The following is a 23,230-nucleotide window of genomic DNA, read 5'->3' on the forward strand; positions in this document are numbered from 1 at the left end:
AATGAATACAGACCCCAGACCTGGCCCCTGCTGCTAACTGTTCCTAGAGCCAGGACTTTCAGGATCTTGTCAGTGGTGGTGAGAGGTGAGTATATAGGTAGGATGCCTCGTCCTCCTGGAGCTTCCTCCATTTCTCTGGGAGTCTTCTGGAGAGTTGACCATTATGGACCATTATGCATAAATTGGACCCTTATTTCTGGCTTCTACAGATCATAGTGAACTTTTAGGTAATGCACCCCCTCCCCTCACTGGACTGGCCCGTTCTGGCCTCTGAGGGGCTAATACTCGCTGAGCTTCCATAGTATGCGCTATGCATGCTCATATTCTGGATTCTTACATGTACGTCGCCTGCTCGAGTGCCCCCGTCAAGGTCACTCAGTGTAATGGGCACATAACAAACATGTGTTATAGCAAGTACATATAAGTATGGATATAGTTGTCTGACGGTCCAGAATATCCAGTAATCTGACATCTCTGGATTATTGGATTAATCTCCAAACGCCATGAAGATGCTGACAACCCTGCTTGGATTCGAACCCAGGACCCTGATGTTGACCTTGGATAAAACAGTCGGCGGAAAGAACATGGATTCTTATGTGCCTAAGGGAGTAAATACAAATGAGAAGAGCGGAATGTTGGTTAAGTGTCTTGAAATCCGGCAAGAACAAGCTCCTTCCAGTGTTAGGTGACCGGATGTCAGGTCTGCTTCTAAGAATACAGCTGCTGCTTGTTATGGAGGGTCCTGAGTGAGGGATGCCCCCTCTATGACACCGATCTGTCCAAGATCTCACAGGCCCAGATTTTCTCAGAAAGATAAAACTGTTTGCGTAATAAGTTGTAGAATCTTTTTTTTCTTTCGACATTAACAACTGGACTGAACTGGTAGAGAAAAATGAGCTGTAAGTGTATATTTCATGGAAAAAAGTTCACATAAGTTTATTGTTACCGGAACAAAGAAAATCTCGTGTTCAGCTGAAAAGTCAAGACTCAGAGCATTGGTATAAGGAAACGCTTCTCATAGTGCACTGTACACACAGGACAAGAAAGATCCAGACTGAAGGAGAATTAAGGAAATAGCTCAAGTTAATACCACCAGAATGTACTAGAATATAACTACTATTACACTGCCCCCTATGTACAAGAATATAACTACTATAATACTGCCCCCTATGTACAAGAATATAACTACTATAATACTGCCCCCTATGTACAAGAATATACCTACTATAATACTTCCCCCTATATACAAGAATATAACTACTATAATACTGCTCCTATGTACAAGAATATAACTACTATAATACTGCCCCTATGTACAAGAATATAACTACTATAATACTACCCCCTATGTACAGGAATATAACTACTATAATACTGCCCCCTATGTACAAGAATATAACTACTATAATACTGCTCCTATGTACAAGAATATAACTACTATAATACTGCCCCTATGTACAATAATATAACTACTATAATACTGCCCCTATGTACAAGAATATAACTACTATAATACTGCCCCCTATGTACAATAATATAACTACTATAATACTACCCCTATGTACAAGAATATAACTACTATAATACTGCCCCCCATGTACAAGAATATAACTACTATAATACTGCTCCTATGTACAAGAATATAACTACTATAATACTGCCCCTATGCACAAGAATATAACTACTATAATACTACCCCTATGTACAGGAATATAACTACTATAATACTGTTCCTATGTACAGGAATATAACTACTATAATACTGCCACTATGTACAAGAAAATAACTACTATAATACTGCCACTATGTACAAGAAAATAACTACTATAATACTGCTCCTATGTACAAGAATATAACTACTATAATACTGCCCCTATGTACAAGAATATAACTACTATAATACTACCCCCTATGTACAGGAATATAACTACTATAATACTGCCCCCTATGTACAAGAATATAACTACTATAATACTGCCCCTATGTACAAGAATATAACTACTATAATACTGCTCCTATGTACAAGAATATAACTACTATAATACTGCCCCTATGCACAAGAATATAACTACTATAATACTACCCCTATGTACAGGAATATAACTACTATAATACTGCTCCTATGTACAGGAATATAACTACTATAATACTGCTCCTATGTACAAGAAGATAACTACTATAATACTGCCTCTATGTACAAGAATATAACTACTATAATACTGCCCCCCATGTACAAGAATATAACTACTATAATACTGCTCCTATGTACAAGAATATAACTACTATAATACTGCCCCTATGCACAAGAATATAACTACTATAATACTACCCCTATGTACAGGAATATAACTACTATAATACTGCTCCTATGTACAGGAATATAACTACTATAATACTGCTCCTATGTACAAGAAGATAACTACTATAATACTGCCTCTATGTACAAGAATATAACTACTATAATACTGCTCCTATGTACAAGAATATAACTACTATAATACTGCCACTATGTACAAGAATATAACTACTATAATACTGCTCCTATGTACAAGAATATAACTACTATAATACTGCTCCTATGTACAAGAAAATAACTACTATAATACTGCTCCTATGTACAAGAATATAACTACTATAATACTGCCACTATGTACAAGAATATAGCTACTATAATACTGCTCCTATGTACAAGAATATAACTACTATAATACTGCCACTATGTACAAGAATATAACTACTATAATACTGCTCCTATGTACAAGAATATAACTACTATAATACTGCCCCTATGTACAAGAATATAACTACTATAATACTGCCCCCTATATACAAGAATATAACTACTATAATACTGCCACTATGTACAAGAATATAACTACTATAATACTGCTCCTATGTACAAGAATATTAACTACTATAATACTGCCCCTATGTACAAGAATATTAACTACTATAATACTGCCCCCTATATACAAGAATATAACTACTATAATACTGCCACTATGTACAAGAATATAACTACTATAATACTGCTCCTATGTACAAGAATATAACTACTATAATACTGCCCCTATGTACAAGAATATAACTACTATAATACTGCCCCCTATATACAAGAATATAACTACTATAATACTGCCACTATGTACAAGAATATAACTACTATAATACTGCTCCTATGTACAAGAATATAACTACTATAATACTGCCACTATGTACAAGAATATAACTACTATAATATTGCTCCTATGTACAAGAATATAACTACTATAATACTGTCCCCTATATACAAGAATATAACTACTATAATGCTGCCCCTATTTACAAGACTATAACTACTATAATACTGCTCCTATGTACAAGAATATAACTACTATAATACTGCCCCTATGTACAATAATAATAATCTTTATTTTTATACAGTGGGGCAAAAAAGTATTTAGTCAGTCAGCAATAGTGCAAGTTCCACCACTTAAAAAGATGAGAGGCGTCTGTAATTTACATCATAGGTAGACCTCAACTATGGGAGACAAACTGAGAAAAAAAAATCCAGAAAATCACATTGTCTGTTTTTTTTTCATTTTATTTGCATATTATGGTGGAAAATAAGTATTTGGTCAGAAACAAAATTTCATCTCAATACTTTGTGATATATCCTTTGTTGGCAATGACAGAGGTCAAACGTTTTCTGTAAGTCTTCACAAGGTTGCCACACACTGTTGTTGGTATGTTGGCCCATTCCTCCATGCAGATCTCCTCTAGAGCAGTGATGTTTTTGGCTTTTCGCTTGGCAACACGGACTTTCAACTCCCTCCAAAGGTTTTCTATAGGGTTGAGATCTGGAGACTGGCTAGGCCACTCCAGGACCTTGAAATGCTTCTTACGAAGCCACTCCTTCGTTGCCCTGGCGGTGTGCTTTGGATCATTGTCATGTTGAAAGACCCAGCCACGTTTCATCATCAATGCCCTTGCTGATGGAAGGAGGTTTGCACTCAAAATCTCACGATACATGGCCCCATTCATTCTTTCATGTACCCGGATCAGTCGTCCTGGCCCCTTTGCAGAGAAACAGCCCCAAAGCATGATGTTTCCACCACCATGCTTTACAGTAGGTATGGTGCTTGATGGATGCAACTCAGTATTCTTTTTCCTCCAAACACGACAAGTTGTGTTTCTACCAAACAGTTCCAGTTTGGTTTCATCAGACCATAGGACATTCTCCCAAAACTCCTCTGGATCATCCAAATGCGCTCTAGCAAACTTCAGACGGGCCCGGACATGTACAGGCTTAAGCAGTGGGACACGTCTGGCACTGCAGGATCTGAGTCCATGGTGGCGTAGTGTGTTACTTATGGTAGGCCTTGTTACATTGGTCCCAGCTCTCTGCAGTTCATTCACTAGGTCCCCCCGCGTGGTTCTGGGATTTTTGCTCACCGTTCTTGTGATCATTCTGACCCCACGGGGTGGGATTTTGCGTGGAGCACCAGATCGAGGGAGATTATCAGTGGTCTTGTATGTCTTCCATTTTCTAATTATTGCTCCCACAGTTGATTTCTTCACTCCAAGCTGGTTGGCTATTGCAGATTCAGTCTTCCCAGCCTGGTGCAGGGCTACAATTTTGTTTCTGGTGTCCTTTGACAGCTCTTTGGTCTTCACCATAGTGGAGTTTGGAGTCAGACTGTTTGAGGGTGTGCACAGGTGTCTTTTTATACTGATAACAAGTTTAAACAGGTGCCATTAGTACAGGTAATGAGTGGAGGAAAGAGGAGACTCTTAAAGAAGAAGTTACAGGTCTGTGAGAGCCAGAAATCTTGTTTGCTTGTTTCTGACCAAATACTTATTTTCCACCATAATATGCAAATAAAATGAAAAAAAAACAGACAATGTGATTTTCTGGATTTTTTTTTCTCAGTTTGTCTCCCATAGTTGAGGTCTACCTATGATGTAAATTACAGACGCCTCTCATCTTTTTAAGTGGTGGAACTTGCACTATTGCTGACTGACTAAATACTTTTTTGCCCCACTGTATATAGCGCTAACATATTCCGCAGCGCTTTACAGTTTGCACACATTAGCTTCACTGTCCCTGATGGGGCTCACAATCTTAATTCCCTATCAGTATGTCTTTGGAATGTGGGAGGAAACCGGAGTGCCCGGAGGAAACCCACGCAAACACGGGGAGAACATACAAACTCCTTGCAGATGTTGTCCTTGGTGGGATTTGAACCCAATACTCGCTAACCGCTGAGCCACTACTGTAATACTACAGTAACTACTATAATACTGCCCCTATGTACAAGAATATAACTATTATAATACTCCCACTTATGCACAGGAATGTTACTGCTATAATACATCTGCTAAACATATAAATTTGGAGGAATTTGAGGAATACTGATCTGGTATAAAGAGGAGTTCCACCAATACATCAAACCAGTAAAGAGAGGAGGCAGCCACATATGGATCAGGATCAGCAGCTCCATCCTCACCTCTCACTCTGATGTCCTTGTGATGGTGTGATGTTATGTGGATGTCATTTTTTGTATATTCCTATTTTTAGCAATTCCAGTTGTTTTCATAGTGTTTTTCTTATTACATTGTAAGTCTACAGCCTCACTGTATCTGTCTCTTGATGACCCCCTGTAGTGCATTAATCCCTAAGGCCCTTTGTTCTCCTCTGGGAGGCCTGGAAACTGCCTCAACTTGTTTGACTTTCCCTGGACAAGGAAGGGGGTCGGGGGAGAACAGGAGCTGGGCAAGTCAGCTCCGGAGTGGACAGGATCATGTTCAGACAGCACTTCAGAGAGAGAAGGACCCATTTTTATCCTCTGGTGCTAGAGTTTTGGAATCTCGTTTCCCTGGACATTTTATCCTGTTACTGGACTGCATTCTTATTCTGGACTATCTTATCCTTTGTGTGGTGGACTGAATATGGACCTTTTCATATTTTTGCCTGATTAAAGGTCTTGGAATTGTTCACTCTTCGCTTGCTCTGTTGATTGTGTGATACCAGAGAAGGACCCCGTGACAGTCCACCTCTGCGCCACCTATATACCACCACCAGAGTCACCCTACTTCAATCCGGACTGCTTCAAAATCTTACAAAGAGAAGCCGCCCACTATCAGGGCCTGGGCAAAGTTCTCATCTTTGGAGACCTCAATGCAAGAACAGGGAGAGAAAACGACTTCCTGACCACGGACGGGAACATCTACATATTTGGAGCAGAGAATGACGGCCAAGACTCAGTAGTCACAGAGAGAAACAGCTATGACAGTACAGTCAACAAAAGTGGTAAAAAGCTCCTGAACATATGTAGAAGTTTAGGACTTCATATTCTTAATGGACGAACCAAAGGAGACTCCTTAGGGAGGTGCACACTAAACTCCCATGTAGGGAGGAGTGTAGTAGATTATGCCATTACAGATATGAACCTGGCAAATGTCAGCGTCTTCATAGTCTCCCCACAAACGCACCTGTCAGACCACAGCCAACTTCTTCTGTACCTGAAATCTACAGAGAAACCATCCACTCAAAAGCCTCAGCAGAGCGGCCTCTTCTCCCGCCCTCCATCCTATAAATGGCCCAGAATGTCGGCATTAAAGTATAAAGAGGCTCCCAGCAGACCTGAAATACAGCGGATGCTCCACCACTTCTACAACTACGAGTACCAGCCTAACCCAAAGGGAGTGAGTCAAGCTGCAAAAGGCCTCAACAATATATTCTATGCAATGGCCAGACTGTTCGACCTTAAAAAAAAGTCAACTACAAGAGACCAAAAGAAAAACAGATCAACGGATGGTTTGACAGAGAATGTAAAGCCGTACGGAAGACCCTGAGAACAGCCTCAAACAAGAAACACAGAGACCCCAACCACCCGGGTCTGAGGGAAGCCTATGAAACCATACAAAGGCAGTACAAAGCCATCCTCAGGAGGAAGAAGCAGAATTACATCTCACCAAGCTTAACCAACTCCAAGACGCCCTCCAAGACAACTCCTTCTGGGAACTATGGAACCACATGGGCACAAAAGACCAGAAAAACAACATCCATATCCAAAATGGCAACATCTGGCTCCAGTACTTCAGAGACCTCTATAAAGACATTCCAAAGGAAGAACTAAGCCAAGAACAGGAAAACATAATGGCAAAACTAAAAGCAATGGAGGAAAAAGTAAAAAACTTCCAAAACCCCATGGATACACCTATTACATTACAGGAAGTAGCAGAGAGAATCTCTTCCATAAGATGTAGAAAAGCCGGTGGCCTGGATGGAATCCCACCAGAAATGCTGAAGTACAGCCCACCAGAAATACAGGCCGCAATGGTTAAACTCTTCAATATTGTGCTAAGTGCCGGCTACTTCCCTCCTACCTGGAACCAAGGCCTCATCACACCCATCCACAAGAATGGGGACAGGTACGACCCAGCCAACTACAGAGGAATGTGAGTCAGCAGCAACCTGGGAAAACTGTTCAACAGCATCCTGAACAAGAGGATCCTCAGCTTCCTCACCGAGCACAACGTCCTCAGCAAGAGCCAAGCAGGGTTCATGCCAAACCACCGCACTACTGACCACATCTACACCCTGCACAGCCTCATTCAGAGACACGTCCACAATACAAAGAACGGGAAGATATACGCCTGTTTCGTGGACTTTAAAAAGGCCTTTGATTCGGTGTGGCACCCAGGCTTATTCTTGAACCTGCTGGAGAGAGGAATAGGAGGAAAGACCTACGATGTTATCAAAAGCTCCTACACCGAGAACCTCTGCAGCGTGAGTGTGAACGGCAGAAGAACGGCCTATTTACAGCAGAGCCGAGGAGTCAGACAAGGCTGCAGCCTAAGCCCAACGCTCTTCAACATTTACATCAACGAGCCGGCTACCGCTCTGGAATCTTCCACAGCACCAGGCCTCACCCTCCACGACGCCCAGGTGAAATTTCTGCTGTATGCAGATGACCTGCTGCTTCTGTCACCAACCGAGAAAGGCCTCCAAGAAAACCTGAAAATCTTAGAGAAATTCAGCTCCACCTGGGCTCTACCGGTCAACCTAAAGAAAACCAACATCATGGTGTTTCAGAAGAGAAAGAGAAAATCAGACCAGCACCCTTCATTTGTCCTCAACAACTGCACCCTTACAGGAACGGACATATATACCTACCTGGGCCTAGAGATTCACCGGTCAGGGAGCTTCAAACAAGCCATAGAGACCCTGAAAGACAAAGCATGCAAAACCTTCTATGCCATCCGAAGGAAACTCTACCATCTGAAGTCACCAGTGAGGGTCTGGTTAAAATTCATCGCCCCAATCCTCCTGTATGGCAGCGAAGTCTGGGGTTCTCACACCTACTCAGACTGGTCAAGGTGGGATTCCACAGAAACTGACCATGTACCGGAGTCTACGGAGAGACTACAGACTGGCCCCATACCTGGAGAAACTCCCGGACCCCAGAGACCGCAAGATCCTGAGTCGGTATAGACTCAGTGCCCACAGTCTGGCCATCGAATCCGGCCGACACAGGCAGAGCTACAAGCCCAGGGAGGAAAGACTGTGCCAACACTGTGACCAGGAGGCCCTGGAGGATGAGACCCACTACACTGCCCCAAATACTCAGCAGTGAGGGACACTCACTTCAGGAGACTCTCACAACTCTTCCCGGATTTCATCACCATGAAGGAGGAAGAGAAAACATATATCCTGCTGGGGGAAGAAGTGAGAGTAGTGGAGCTAGCAGCGCAATATGTGAGCGAATGTCATAGACTGCGAGAAATAAAACTATGATATGCCATGGACTTCTATAGCCCCCATCCTGGATATGCCCCCATCCCCCCATCCACCTTCCCTATGCCATGGACTTCTATGGCCCCCACCCTGGATCTGCCCCCATCCCCCCATCCACCTTCCCTATGCCATGGACTTCTATAGCCCCCATCCTGGATCTGCCCCCATCCCCCCATCCACCTTCCCTATGCCATGGACTTCTATAGCCCCCATCCTGGATCTGCCCCCATCCCCCCATCCACCTTCCCTATGCCATGGACTTCTATAGCCCCCATCCTGGATCTGGCCCCATCCCCCCATCCACCTTCCCTATGCCATGGACTTCTATAGCCCCCATCCTGGATCTGGCCCCATCCCCCCATCCACCTTCCCTATGCCATGGACTTCTATGGCCCCCATCCTGGATCTGCCCCCATCCCCCCATCCACCTTCCCTATGCCATGGACTTCTATAGCCCCCATCCTGGATCTGCCCCCATCCCCCATCCACCTTCCCTATGCCATGGACTTCTATAGCCTCATCCTGGATCTGCCCCCATCCCCCCATCCACCTTCCCTATGCCATGGACTTCTATAGCCCCCATCCTGGATCTGCCCCATCCACCTTTCCTACAGCCCCTACCCAACATTCCTACAGTCCCTATCCCTACTCCCTTTTGTACACTGTGTATTTAGTCCTGCCAATAAAGCGTCTTTGAATTGAATTGAATTAAATTTATAGTATTTTGTATGTAATGGTACAGTAGTTATGATTTACTGCAGTCTCCACATATGACGGGTCGTCCTTTGCCGTCAGATGTCTTTTTTTACGTCTATGGTATTGTTACTGTGAGTGGTATAGCGGGTGACACATGATGCTTTGGGGAGCTGTATACTAATAATAGTTTGTCTTGGTGACAAATTCAACAAGCAGGAAAAACACTGGTCCTGTAAGATAAGAAGTGCCGCACAGCGCCTTCCCCCCACAGAATTGACCTGTCAGCCACGTTATCCCCGTCACTTATTCCGCACCATAACTAGGTAGTTTACAGGTGTAGTTACTTGCAGGACGTAGAGCTGCAGCGGGAGGCTATACACCTACATAGTGCTCTGTACCGGCCCGCTATGTGGCCCCTATGTTACCCCAGAATCCAGTGTCCCTATTGTTAGCTCTCCGGGTTCTATATATAAGCCTTATACCACAATGTGACCATAATACCGGTATCTTTGTCTTGAGGGGAACGTTATAACCTTACCTTCCGCTCCTCGCAAAAGTTATATTTTTAGCAACTGTAAATTGGATTACACAGAGCTGCTTAACTGTGTGGTGTTCAGCGAGAAGTGTGCGGTGCGAGAGATCCCATATACAGTATCGCCAGCTACTCATCTCATACTATAGGTCTATACTACACCAATACTGCTCAACTAATACTACAGCCCCCCTACTAGCTTCATAGTACTGTTCACATACTACAGCCCCCCACTACCCTCATACTACTCTCGTCATACTACAGACCCCCTACTACCCTCAAACTACTGTCCTCATACTACAGACCCCCTTCTACCATCATACTACTCTCCTCATACTACAGACCCCCTTCTACCATCATACTACTCTCCTCATACTACAGACCCCCTTCTACCATCATACTACTCTCCTCATACTACAGACCCCCTACTACCCTCACACTACTCTTCTCATATTACAGACCCCTTACTACCCTCAAACTACTCTCCTCATACTACAGACCCCTTACTGCCCTCAAACTACTCTCGTCATACTACAGACCCCCTAATACCCTCATACTACTCTCCTCATACTACAGACCCCCTTCTACCCTCATACTACTCTCCTCATACTACAGACCCCCTTCTACCATCATACTACTCTCCTCATACTACAGACCCCCTACTACCCTCACACTACTCTTCTCATATTACAGACCCCCTACTACCCTCAAACTACTCTCCTCATACTACAGACCCCTTACTGCCCTCAAACTACTCTCGTCATACTACAGACCCCCTTCTACCCTCACACTACTCTTCTCATACTACAGACCCCCTATTACCCTCATACTACTCTCCTCATACTACAGACCCCTTACTGCCCTCATACTACTCTTCTCATACTACAGACCCCTTACTGCCCTCAAACTACTCTCGTCATACTACAGACCCCCTAATACCCTCATACTACTCTCCTCATACTACAGACCCCCTTCTACCCTCATACTACTCTCCTCATACTACAGACCCCCTACTACCGTCCTACTACTCTCCTCATACTACAGACCCCCTACTACCCTCAAACTACTGTCCTCATACTACAGACCCCCTTCTACCATCATACTACTCTCCTCATACTACAGACCCCCTTCTACCATCATACTACTCTCCTCATACTACAGACCCCCTTCTACCATCATACTACTCTCCTCATACTACAGACCCCCTACTACCCTCACACTACTCTTCTCATATTACAGACCCCTTACTACCCTCAAACTACTCTCCTCATACTACAGACCCCTTACTGCCCTCAAACTACTCTCGTCATACTACAGACCCCCTTCTACCCTCACACTACTCTTCTCATACTACAGACCCCCTATTACCCTCATACTACTCTCCTCATACTACAGACCCCTTACTGCCCTCATACTACTCTTCTCATACTACAGACCCCTTACTGCCCTCAAACTACTCTCGTCATACTACAGACCCCCTAATACCCTCATACTACTCTCCTCATACTACAGACCCCCTTCTACCCTCATACTACTCTCCTCATACTACAGACCCCCTTCTACCATCATACTACTCTCCTCATACTACAGACCCCCTACTACCCTCACACTACTCTTCTCATATTACAGACCCCCTACTACCCTCAAACTACTCTCCTCATACTACAGACCCCTTACTGCCCTCAAACTACTCTCGTCATACTACAGACCCCCTTCTACCCTCACACTACTCTTCTCATACTACAGACCCCCTATTACCCTCATACTACTCTCCTCATACTACAGACCCCTTACTGCCCTCATACTACTCTTCTCATACAGACCCCTTACTGCCCTCAAACTACTCTCGTCATACTACAGACCCCCTAATACCCTCATACTACTCTCCTCATACTACAGACCCCCTTCTACCCTCATACTACTCTCCTCATACTACAGACCCCCTACTACCGTCCTACTACTCTCCTCATACTACAGACCCCCTACTACCATCCTACTACTCTCGTCATACTACAGACCCCCTTCTACCATCATACTACTCTCCTCATACTACAGACCCCCTACTACCTTCATACTACTCTCCTCATACTACAGACCCCCTACTACCCTCATACTTCTCTCCTCATACTATAGACCCCCTACTACCCTCATACTTCTCTCCTCATACTATAGACCCCCTACTACCCTCATACTTCTCTCCTCATACTACAGACCCCCTACTACCCTCATACTTCTCTCCTCATACTATAGACCCCCTACTACCCTCATACTACTCTCCTCATACTTCTCTCCTCATACGATAGACCCGCTACTACCCCCATACTTTTCTCCTCGTACTACAGACCCCCTACTACCCTCCTAATTCTCTCATCATACTATAGACCCCTACTACCCTCATACTTCTATCCTCATACTTCAGACCCCCCTACTACCCTCATACTACTCTTCTCATTCTACAGACCCCCTACTACCTTCATACTTCTCTTCTCATACTACAGACCCCTACTACCCTTATACTTCTCTCCATACTATAAACCCCCTACTACCCATACACTACTCTTCTCATATTATAGACCCCTACTCTTCTCATACTGTAGACCCCCTACTACCCTCATACTACTCTTCTCATACTATAGACCCCCTGCTACCCTTATACTACTGTCCTCATCCTTCAGACCCCCTACTACCCTCATACTACTCTTCTCATACTACAGACCCCCTACTACCCTCATACTACTCGCCTCAAACTATAGACCCCCCTACTACCCTCATACTACTCTCCTCATACTTCAGACCCCTTACTACTCTCATACTTCTCTCCTCATACTATAGACCCCCTACTACCCTCAAACTTCTCTCCTCATACTATATACCCCCTACTACCCTCATACTACTCTCCTTGTACTACAGACCCCCTACTACCCTCATACTTCTCTCCTCATACTATAGACGCCTACTATCCTCATACTTCTATCCTCATACTTCAGACCCCCTACTACCCTCATACTACTACCCTCATACTACTCTCCTCATACTTCAGACCCCCTACTACCCTCATACTACTCTCCTCATACTATAGACCCCTACTACCCTCATACTACTCTCCTCATACTATAGACCCCCCTACTACCCTCATACTACAGACCCCCTACTACCTTCATACTACTCTCCATAATATAAACCCCATACACTACTCTCCTCATACTATAGACCCCTACTACCCTCATACTTCTATCCTCATACTTCAGACCCCCTACTACCCTCATACTACTCTCCTCATACTACAGACCCCCTACTACCCTTATACTACTCTTCTCATACTTCAGACCCCCTACTACCCTCATACTACTCTCCTCATACTACAGACCCCTACTACCCTCATACTACTCTCCTCAAACTATAGACCCCCCTACTACCCTCAAACTACTCTCCTCATACTATAGACCCCTACTACCCTCATACTACTCTCCTCATACTATAGGCCCCCCTACTACCCTCATACTACAGACCCCCTACTACCTTCATACTACTCTCCATAATATAAACCCCATACACTACTCTCCTCATACTATAGACCCCTACTACCCTCATACTTCTATCCTCATACTTCAGACCCCCTACTACCCTCATACTACTCTCCTCATACTACAGACCCCCTACTACCCTTATACTACTCTTCTCATACTTCAGACCCCCTACTACCCTCATACTACTCTCCTCATACTACAGACCCCTACTACCCTCATACTACTCTCCTCAAACTATAGACCCCCCTACTACCCTCATACTACTCTCCTCATACTACAGACCCCCTACTACCCTCATACTACTCTCCTCAAACTATAGACCCCCCTACTACCCTTATACTACTCTTCTCATACTTCAGACCCCCTACTACCCTCATACTACTCTCCTCATACTACAGACCCCCTACTACCCTCATACTACTCTCCTCAAACTATAGACCCCCCTACTACCCTTATACTACTGTTCTCATACTTCAGACCCCCTACTACCCTCATACTACTCTCCTCATACTACAGACCCCTACTACCCTCATACTACTCTCCTCAAACTATAGACCCCCCTACTACCCTCATACTACTCTCCTCATACTACAGACCCCCTACTACCCTCATACTACTCTCCTCATACTACAGACCCCTACTACCCTCATACTACTCTCCTCAAACTATAGACCCCCCTACTACCCTCATACTACTCTCCTCAAACTATAGACCCCCCTACTACCCTTATACTACTCTTCTCATACTTCAGACCCCCTACTACCCTCATACTACTCTCCTCATACTACAGACCCCCTACTACCCTCATACTACTCTCCTCAAACTATAGACCCCCCTACTACCCTTATACTACTCTTCTCATACTTCAGACCCCCTACTACCCTCATACTACTCTCCTCATACTACAGACCCCTATTACCCTCATACTACTCTCCTCAAACTATAGACCCCCCTACTACCCTCATACTACTCTCCTCATACTACAGACCCCTACTACCCTCATACTACTCTCCTCATACTACAGACCCCTACTACCCTCATACTACTCTCCTCATACTACAGACCCCCTACTACCCTCATACTACTCTCCTCATACTATAGACCCCCTACTACCCTCATACTTCTCTGATCATACTATATACCCCCTACTACCCTCATACTACTCTCCTCATACTACAGACCCCTACTACCCTCATACTACTCTCCTCAAACTATAGACCCCCCTACTACCCTCATACTACTCTCCTCATACTACAGACCCCCTACTACCCTCATACTACTCTCCTCATACTACAGACCCCTACTACCCCCATACTACTCTCCTCATACTACAGACCCCCTACTACCCTCATACTACTCTCCTCATACTACAGACCCCCTTCTCATACTGGAGTCCATTATGATGTGAGTTTTTTTCTGCGCTCATTACCCTGTATTGAGTAATTTGCTCACCAAGATCTCCGTGTATACGCTCTGTATCACATTCATAAACAGCATCAAAAGGGGGAAATCGCCAAAGAACAAGAAGCAAAGATTCCAAAACAATTAAAGGGTTCCTCCATCCAAAGTAAATAATTTGTATTCTGCATGTTTTTGTTTTTTTTTTGCTCCTAGCCTTTCTGAGTATCATTATAATATTTCGACCAGGAAATTATATATTTCGGCTCGTTCTGTCCTGTTGGTCCGGTTATGCCCCCGGCATTGCCACTAATGTGTCTAGCTGTGTCCATAATGACTTCCATAGTGAGCAGTGATCCCGGAGGGAGGAGGGACGCAGGTCTGCGGTGTTCACAGGCGTCAGACACCATCACTTAACGGTTTGTTGAGTAGTAACTTCCCAAAACTCCTCCGAGTCTTCATCAGTCGTTATCTCCACTCATCGGAGGAATGTCCATGGTGGGATCGGCACTTGCGGAATGTTTTGTGAGAGTTGGCGACTTCTCTTTAACCCATTGCCTCCCTGTGGTTGAGGTCACTAAGACCCATCGTGGGAGAATGGAAACCCTTGGACCCATGACCCCTTTCCAGAGACCCCATAGACCAGGGGTCCCCAACCCGTGGCTTGCAGTGTGCCCATGCAAGCTCTTCTTTCAGCTGTATTGGCATACACCAAGGGGGGCATCTGGAGTATCCTCGTTATCACTTTAAAAAGGGTACACAGATCAATATGTCTTGTTAAGGGGCATGATTATTTTTAAGGGGGCACTGAAGGATCATTATTACTTTATAAGGGGGCACTCCTGGAGCTTGTACGATTTCTTTGCATAGAACGTGGCTCGCGACTGTCTCTCGGAGCTGAATGTGTTGGAGATCCCCAACCTTAGACCACTCTGGCCTCTATGGGATGCGTGCAGTTGATGGTCCCGTGAATGCCCAGATCTATTCGATGAGGGTTTTGTGTGTCAGATTAGAAGTGAGATATGAAATTGTCATCATCGGGAGCTTGGCACAGTGGTGTAGCATGGGGGATAGTTGCTACAGGCACCAAAGTTTATAGGGGTGCAAAATTTCACCCCCATCACCACCACTGTCAACTGATTGGCACCTGGTCCTTCTTGGAGTGGTGCAGTGAGTTCCTGCCCAAAGCTGCTTATAAAAAATTGTAGTAGACTAGATGTGTTTGTCATCGGTTGCTGCACTCTGCATAGGCAGAAACTAAGATGGCAAAGGATGAGCAGCTGATAAATGTCAGTATTGATTCAAGGGCAGTGCACATAATGCAGGCAACACGTGATTTAATACTGCCTTCACTGTTCACTAACAACTGCATTTATATTTATAAACTTTTTCTAAGCCTAATTAGGTTCAGGGATAGGGATTGGATTAGGTTTAGAGCCAGGGATTGGGTTAGGTTCAGGGATAGGGATTGGGTTAGGTTAGGTTCAGGGATAGGGATTCGTTTAGGGCTCGGGATCGGGTTAGTTTCAGGGATAAGGACTGGTTTAGGACTAGGGCTAGGGATTTGGTTAGGTTCAGTGCTAGGGATTGGGTAAGGGTTTGGGTTAGGTTTAGGGCTAAGAATTGGGTTAGGTTTAAGACTAGGGATTGGGTTAAGCTCAGGGATAGGGATTGGTTTAGGGGTATGGATTGGGTTAGGTTTAGGGCTAGGGATTGGGTTAAGCTCATGGATAGGGATTGGTTTAGGGGTAGGGATTGGGTTAGGTTTAGGGCTAGGGATTGGGCTAGGTTCAGGACTAGGGATTGGGTTAGGTTCAGGACTAGGGATTGGGTAAGGGTTTGGGTTAGGTTTAGGGCTAATGATTGGCTTAGGTTTGGTACTAGTGGTTAGGTTTAGGATTAGGGATTGGGTTAGGTTTAGGGCTAGGAATTGGGTTACGTTCACGGATAGGGATTGGTTTAGGGGTAGGGATTGGGTTAGGTTTAGGGCTAGGGATTGGGTTAGGTTTAGGGCTAGGGATTGGGTTAGGTTCAGGACTAGGGATTGGGTAAGGGCTTGGGTTAGGTTTAGGGCTAATGATTGGCTTAGGTTTGGTACTAGTGGTTAGGTTTAGGACTAGGATTGAGCTTAGTTTTAGACTTTTACATTGCCCCGGTCACTACTGGCTTGGAGTCCCGTGACTCTCTTCTCATAGTAACTTCATTGACCAAGGAATTTTTGGTTGAAGCTAAGAGGTAGTGTGTGCTGATACGGAGCCCTGTAGCACCTTAGTTTTGATGGTGAAGACAGGCTCTTTACCTATTTTTGTTATCCATTTTATGGCATGATGACATCAGATTTTCCTCCTCAACCACAGAACACAATACAGGCTACTTTAGGGTCATGTAGGCACTGTCTTGTCATCAGTATGGGTTTTAGTGTTCATAAGTCCGCCAATCATTCATACAACAAAATAAATTGAAATACCGTAAAAACAACCTTTATCTTTAGCAACCAATGCCAGGCAGCTGCCACCAAGATGAATGAAATCACAGATCACAAAAAAAGCCTGGAGGCAGCGGACGAGATCAGCGTTTTACCTCTTTATCAGACCTCATATGGACATGACTGATCAAAAGCCCCCAACAAGGCAACCAAGATGGGTGGTGGGACATGGTGGAAATAAGATTTGGCGTTATTGGGCCTACTAGCTGCCCCATTCACGTCCCAGCAGGCCTCGTTGCATCAGTAGGCCTGGTAGAGGTAGAGTGCCGTCTCTTGTGGTGTTTTTTTTGTTAATCACGTAACAAATAAGCAAAAGTCACTTTAATTTTCTGGTGATCTTTGCTGCTTTCTTTCCCGCAGGCCTACGAGAAACGTTTCCCTACCTGCCCGCTCATCCCCGTGTTCATCGGCAGTGATATCATCTATGAGCACAGGAGTGAGGACGGGTCACTACATGTGGTGGAGCGGAGCTGCAAGCTCAATGTGGATGCCCCGCGGCTGCTTAAAAAGGTGACCAGAAAATCATGAGCTTGCTTCCCATGTAGGGAATTAGTGGTGAGGCCCACGGGAACTACTATTCTCTTACTGCCCTCTTACTACTCTCCTCATACTACAGACCCCCTACTACCCTCCTCATACTACAAGCTCCCTACTACCCTCATACTACTCTCCTCATACTACAGACCCCTACTACCCTCCTCATACTACAAGCTCCCTACTACCCTCATACTACTCTCCTCATACTACAGACCCCTACTACCTTCCTACTTCTCTCCTCATATTACAGACCCCTACTACCCTCATACTACTCTTCTCATAATACTGACCCCCTACCACCCTTATACTACTCTCCTTAGCGTTTTACATAGGGTCTACTCCCACTACTCACACTGTGCTGCCTTACATTGAAGCTAAACAACCTGTAGCAATCTGTCTGATGAAGGTCCAAGTTATGTGACCGAAACGTTACACAAGTTTTGGGGGATTGCTTCACTTGAATAAACTTTAATTTTTTGCATTTTGAAAGAGTGCCAGATTTTGTTCATACTCCTCCTACTACAAGCCCCCTACTACCCTCACAGTACTCTTCTCATACTACAGATCCCCTACTACCCTCATACTACCCTTCTCGTACTACAGACCCCTACTACCCTCATACTTCTCTCCTCATACTACAGACCCCCTACTCCCCTCATACTACTCTCCTCATACTACAGACCCCTACTACCCTCATACTTCTCTCCTCATACTACAGACTTCCTACTCCCCTCATACTACAGACCCCCTACTCCCCTCATACTTCTCTCCTCATACTACAGACCCCCTACTCCCCTCATACTACTCTCCTCATACTACAGACCCCTACTACCCTCATACTTCTCTCCTCATACTACAGACTTCCTACTCCCCTCATACTACTCTCCTCATACTACAGACCCCCTACTACCCTCATACTTCTCTCCTCATACTACAGACCCCCTACTCCCCTCATACTACTCTCCTCATACTACAGACCCCTACTACCCTCATACTTCTCTCCTCATACTACAGACTTCCTACTCCCCTCATACTACTCTCCTCATACTACAGACCCCCTACTACCCTCATACTACTCTCCTCATACTACAGACCCCCTACTACCCTCATACTTCTCTCCTCATACTACAGACCCCCTACTACCCTCATACTTCTCTCCTCATACTACAGACCCCCTACTACCCTCATACTACCCTCCTCATACTACAGACCCCCTACTACCCTCATACTACTCTCCTCACACTACTCTCCTCATACTACAGACCCCCTACTACCCTCATACTACTCTCCTCATACTACTCTCCTCATACTATAGACCCCCTACTACCCTCATACTACTCTCCTCATACTAGACCCCTACTACCCTCATACTTCTCTCCTCATACTACAGACCCCCTACTACCCTCATACTTCTCTCCTCATACTACAGACCCCCTACTACCCATACTACTCTCGTCATACTACAGACTTCCTACTCCCCTCATACTACTCTCCTCATACTACAGACCCCTACTACCCTCATACTACTCTCCTCATACTACAGACCCCTACTACCCTCATACTTCTCTCCTCATACTACAGACCCCCTACTACCCTCATACTACTCTCCTCATACTACAGACCCCTACTCCCCTCATACTACTCTCCTCATACTACAGACCTCCTACTACCCTCATACTTCTCTCCTCATACTACAGACCCCCTACTACCCTCATACTACTCTCCTCATACTACAGACCCCTACTCCCCTCATACTACTCTCCTCATACTACAGACCCCTACTACCCTCATACTTCTCTCCTCATACTACAGACCCCCTACTACCCTCATACTACTCTCCTCATACTACAGACCCCTACTCCCCTCATACTACTCTCCTCATACTACAGACCTCCTACTACCCTCATACTACTCTCCTCATACTACAGACCCCTACTCCCCTCATACTACTCTCCTCATACTACAGACCCCTACTACCCTCATACTTCTCTCCTCATACTACAGACCCCCTACTACCCTCATACTACTCTCCTCATACTACAGACTTCCTACTACCCTCATACTACTCTCCTCATACTACAGACCCCTACTACCCTCATACTTCTCTCCTCATACTACAGACCCCCTACTACCCTCATACTACTCTCCTCATACTACAGACCCCTACTCCCCTCATACTACTCTCCTCATACTACAGACCTCCTACTACCCTCATACTACTCTCCTCATACTACAGACCCCTACTCCCCTCATACTACTCTCCTCATACTACAGACCCCTACTACCCTCATACTTCTCTCCTCATACTACAGACCCCCTACTCCCCTCATACTACTCTCCTCATACTACAGACTTCCTACTACCCTCATACTACTCTCCTCATACTACAGACCCCTACTCCCCTCATACTACTCTCCTCATACTACAGACCCCTACTACCCTCATACTTCTCTCCTCATACTACAGACCCCCTACTACCCTCATACTACTCTCCTCATACTACAGACCCCTACTCCCCTCATACTACTCTCCTCATACTACAGACCTCCTACTACCTTCATACTACTCTCCTCATACTACAGACTTCCTACTACCCTCATACTACTCTCCTCATACTACAGACCTCCTACTACCCTCATACTACTCTCCTCATACTACAGACCCCCTACTACCTTCATACTACTCTCCTCATACTACAGACTTCCTACTACCCTCATACTACTCTCCTCATACTACAGACCCCTACTACCCTCATACTACCGCCCTACTACTGACATACTGGCTTCTCTTACTCTTGTCCCTTTACCAGAAGTTTGTGTTACCACCCCGGTCCTCCATTATAGTATGATGCGTCTTCTACATTACAGATTGCCGGTGTGGAATACGTTTATTTTATCCAGAAGAACACCTTGAACTGGACGGATCGCACGCTGCTCATCGATGCTCACAACGAGACCTTCTCCACCCGGGTCCTGGTGAACGAGACCTGCAGCTACTCTGTACGTGCCGCCTCCTCGCCTCACTCCGTCACGCTCTTTCTCAGGAGTCTAGAAACACTGTGCGGTGGCCACAACGTATGACACTGCTTATCTAGACCCCCATACAGCCACAGGGGGCAGCCATACGGTAGATCCGGCTTCTGGCTGAGGGGAGCGTGTGCCGGTCCTGGAGCAGAAATACCAGCGATCGGGAGTTGTCACCCTTTTATCATATCTGGAATATTTGTCTCCTGCCTCCACTTGTCCCCTTCAGACGTCACAGAATGTAAGGAATTAGGGACCATGAAGTCTGGAGGCGATGGTCTCAATCTTAAAGGGCCAGGAAGCCTAGCAGTCTGTATCAGAAAACCGCTAAAATAGCAATTCCCTTGTATAATCTTACCCGATAGAGCAAAGTCTATGGTGGTATTATTATTTATATTATTCAAAAGGTTTTATATATTGTTAGTGCAGTGTATGTCAGTATTATCTGGGCAGTGTACGGAATTATTATATATTATTTGTGCAGTATATGGCGATATTATGTTGGCTGTGTAAGGGAGTATTATATATTGTTCAGTATATGAAAGTATTATAATGGCTGTATAAGTGATCATTATATTATTTGTGTAATATATGGCAGCAGTATGTGGGCTCTTTAAGGGATTGTTATATATTGTTCGTGCAGTATATGGCGGTATTATCTTTGCTGTGTAAGGGATTATTATATATTATTTGTGCAGTATATGGCAGTACTATGTGGGCTCTTTAATTATTACATATTATTTGTGCAGTATATGGCGGTGTTCTCTGGGCTGTGTAAGGGAATATTATATATTGTTTGTGCAGTATATTGCGGTATTTTGTAGACTCTTTACTGGATTATTATGTATTTGTATACTATATGTATATTTGGTTGTATTATGTGGGCTTTTTCATGGATTATGCATTGTGTGGCGGTATTATGAGGTTTTTTTTAGTAATTATGATTTATTGTTAGTTTTATATGGTGGTATTATGGTGTTTTTTTCTATAGGTTATTATGTATTTGATTATTTTTTTCTCTAAATTGTAGGGTTAAGATGGCACTGCAAGGGTGTATTATGTTATTTGTGCTGTATATGGCGGTGTTATGCTGGCTTTTTCTTTGTGCACTACATGTTGGAATTATTGAGACTTTTTAAGATGGCGTCATATAAAATTGGTTCACTGTTATCCAGGCTTGTTAGCGGGTTATTGTATTTGTACGCTGTATGGCGCGGTAGTTTTTATTTGGCACTATATGGCAGTTTACTTGAAATTATAAGAAAAGGTATGAAGAGGGGATGAGGTTTTATAGCTTATCTTATTGCTCAGTGTCTTGTCTCCTGGTAAACCCAGAGATCTTGGAAAAAGCAAGGTGACGAGTCCCATGAGAGCCGTAATGGCAGACACGGTCGTCCTCACCCAGCTTTCCCATAACCAGAAATGACTAAGCAGCAGCTAAAAAGATTACTTAACTACTTAACATCCTTGAAAAGGAAAGGACGACTCAAGGGCTCAAAATCTCTGAGCAGATTTTGGGATTTTGTCCAGATCCGACCTGTAACTTTTTTTTCCCATAAATGCAGACAGCAGCGCCCTCATGTGGCGTCATGGCTAATCACACCCTATGTAGAACCTGCAGCAGAATCCTGTTCTATCCATGTCCCATCTGCCAGGACATACTGATGCAGAGCGCCCCCCAGCTGCCAGATTACTCAGCGCATGTGAATCAGGCACCGCGGCCGTCTTTGTACTGAGAATTCATTATAAATCCCGCAGGCCCTAAAACTGCAGTGGAGCTATTGGTGGGGCGGGCGGTGATTTCAGCTGAACCTTTATGACATCCTCCCATCCTTATAACTGTCCATCTTGGAGGAGCTCCTCTGCACCTATTGCACTAGGGTTTCAGCTTACATTCACTGACAGCAAGCAGAGGAATAGAAATGCAATACCTGAGTGGTTGTGTCCAGTAGATCTGCAAGCCCTGGCAGCCATGTAACGGGCGCATGTTCTTGGGTTCTAGGTTCATCCCGACAACGAGGAGTGGACGTGTTTTGAGCAGTCGGCTTCTCTTGACATCAAATCTTTCTTCGGTTTTGAGAGCACGGTGGAAAAGATTGCAATGAAGCAATACACTGCCAACATAAAGAGGGTGAGTACGCCCCCTGCCTGCGGTCAGGTGTATTTCAGGGGCAAATTGCATCTAGAATGGTGCAGTGTCTGTACATGTAACTAATGGAACTGCTCCCCTAGTGGCCACGTCAGCCACTA

General features: G+C 44.7%; 1 protein-coding gene across 8 annotated transcripts in view; it reads left to right on the top strand.

Annotated features, from left to right (window-relative positions):
• SEC14L5 (SEC14 like lipid binding 5) overlaps positions 1-23,230 on the top strand; it is a 129,248-nt gene that overhangs the window by 96,419 nt on the left and 9,599 nt on the right. For all 8 annotated transcript variants that reach the window (XM_073558558.1, XM_073558556.1, XM_073558553.1 and 5 more), the window contains 3 exons: positions 17,781-17,930; positions 20,825-20,956; positions 22,983-23,111. In XM_073558558.1, the coding sequence (XP_073414659.1) occupies positions 17,781-17,930; positions 20,825-20,956; positions 22,983-23,111 (411 nt within the window). The remainder of the gene's footprint in view (positions 1-17,780; positions 17,931-20,824; positions 20,957-22,982; positions 23,112-23,230) is intronic.

Source organism: Dendrobates tinctorius, unplaced genomic scaffold (assembly GCF_039654945.1).
Source record: "Dendrobates tinctorius isolate UK_male_01 unplaced genomic scaffold, ASM3965494v1 ptg000257l, whole genome shotgun sequence".
In the NCBI taxonomy this organism is placed as follows: domain Eukaryota; kingdom Metazoa; phylum Chordata; class Amphibia; order Anura; family Dendrobatidae; genus Dendrobates; species Dendrobates tinctorius.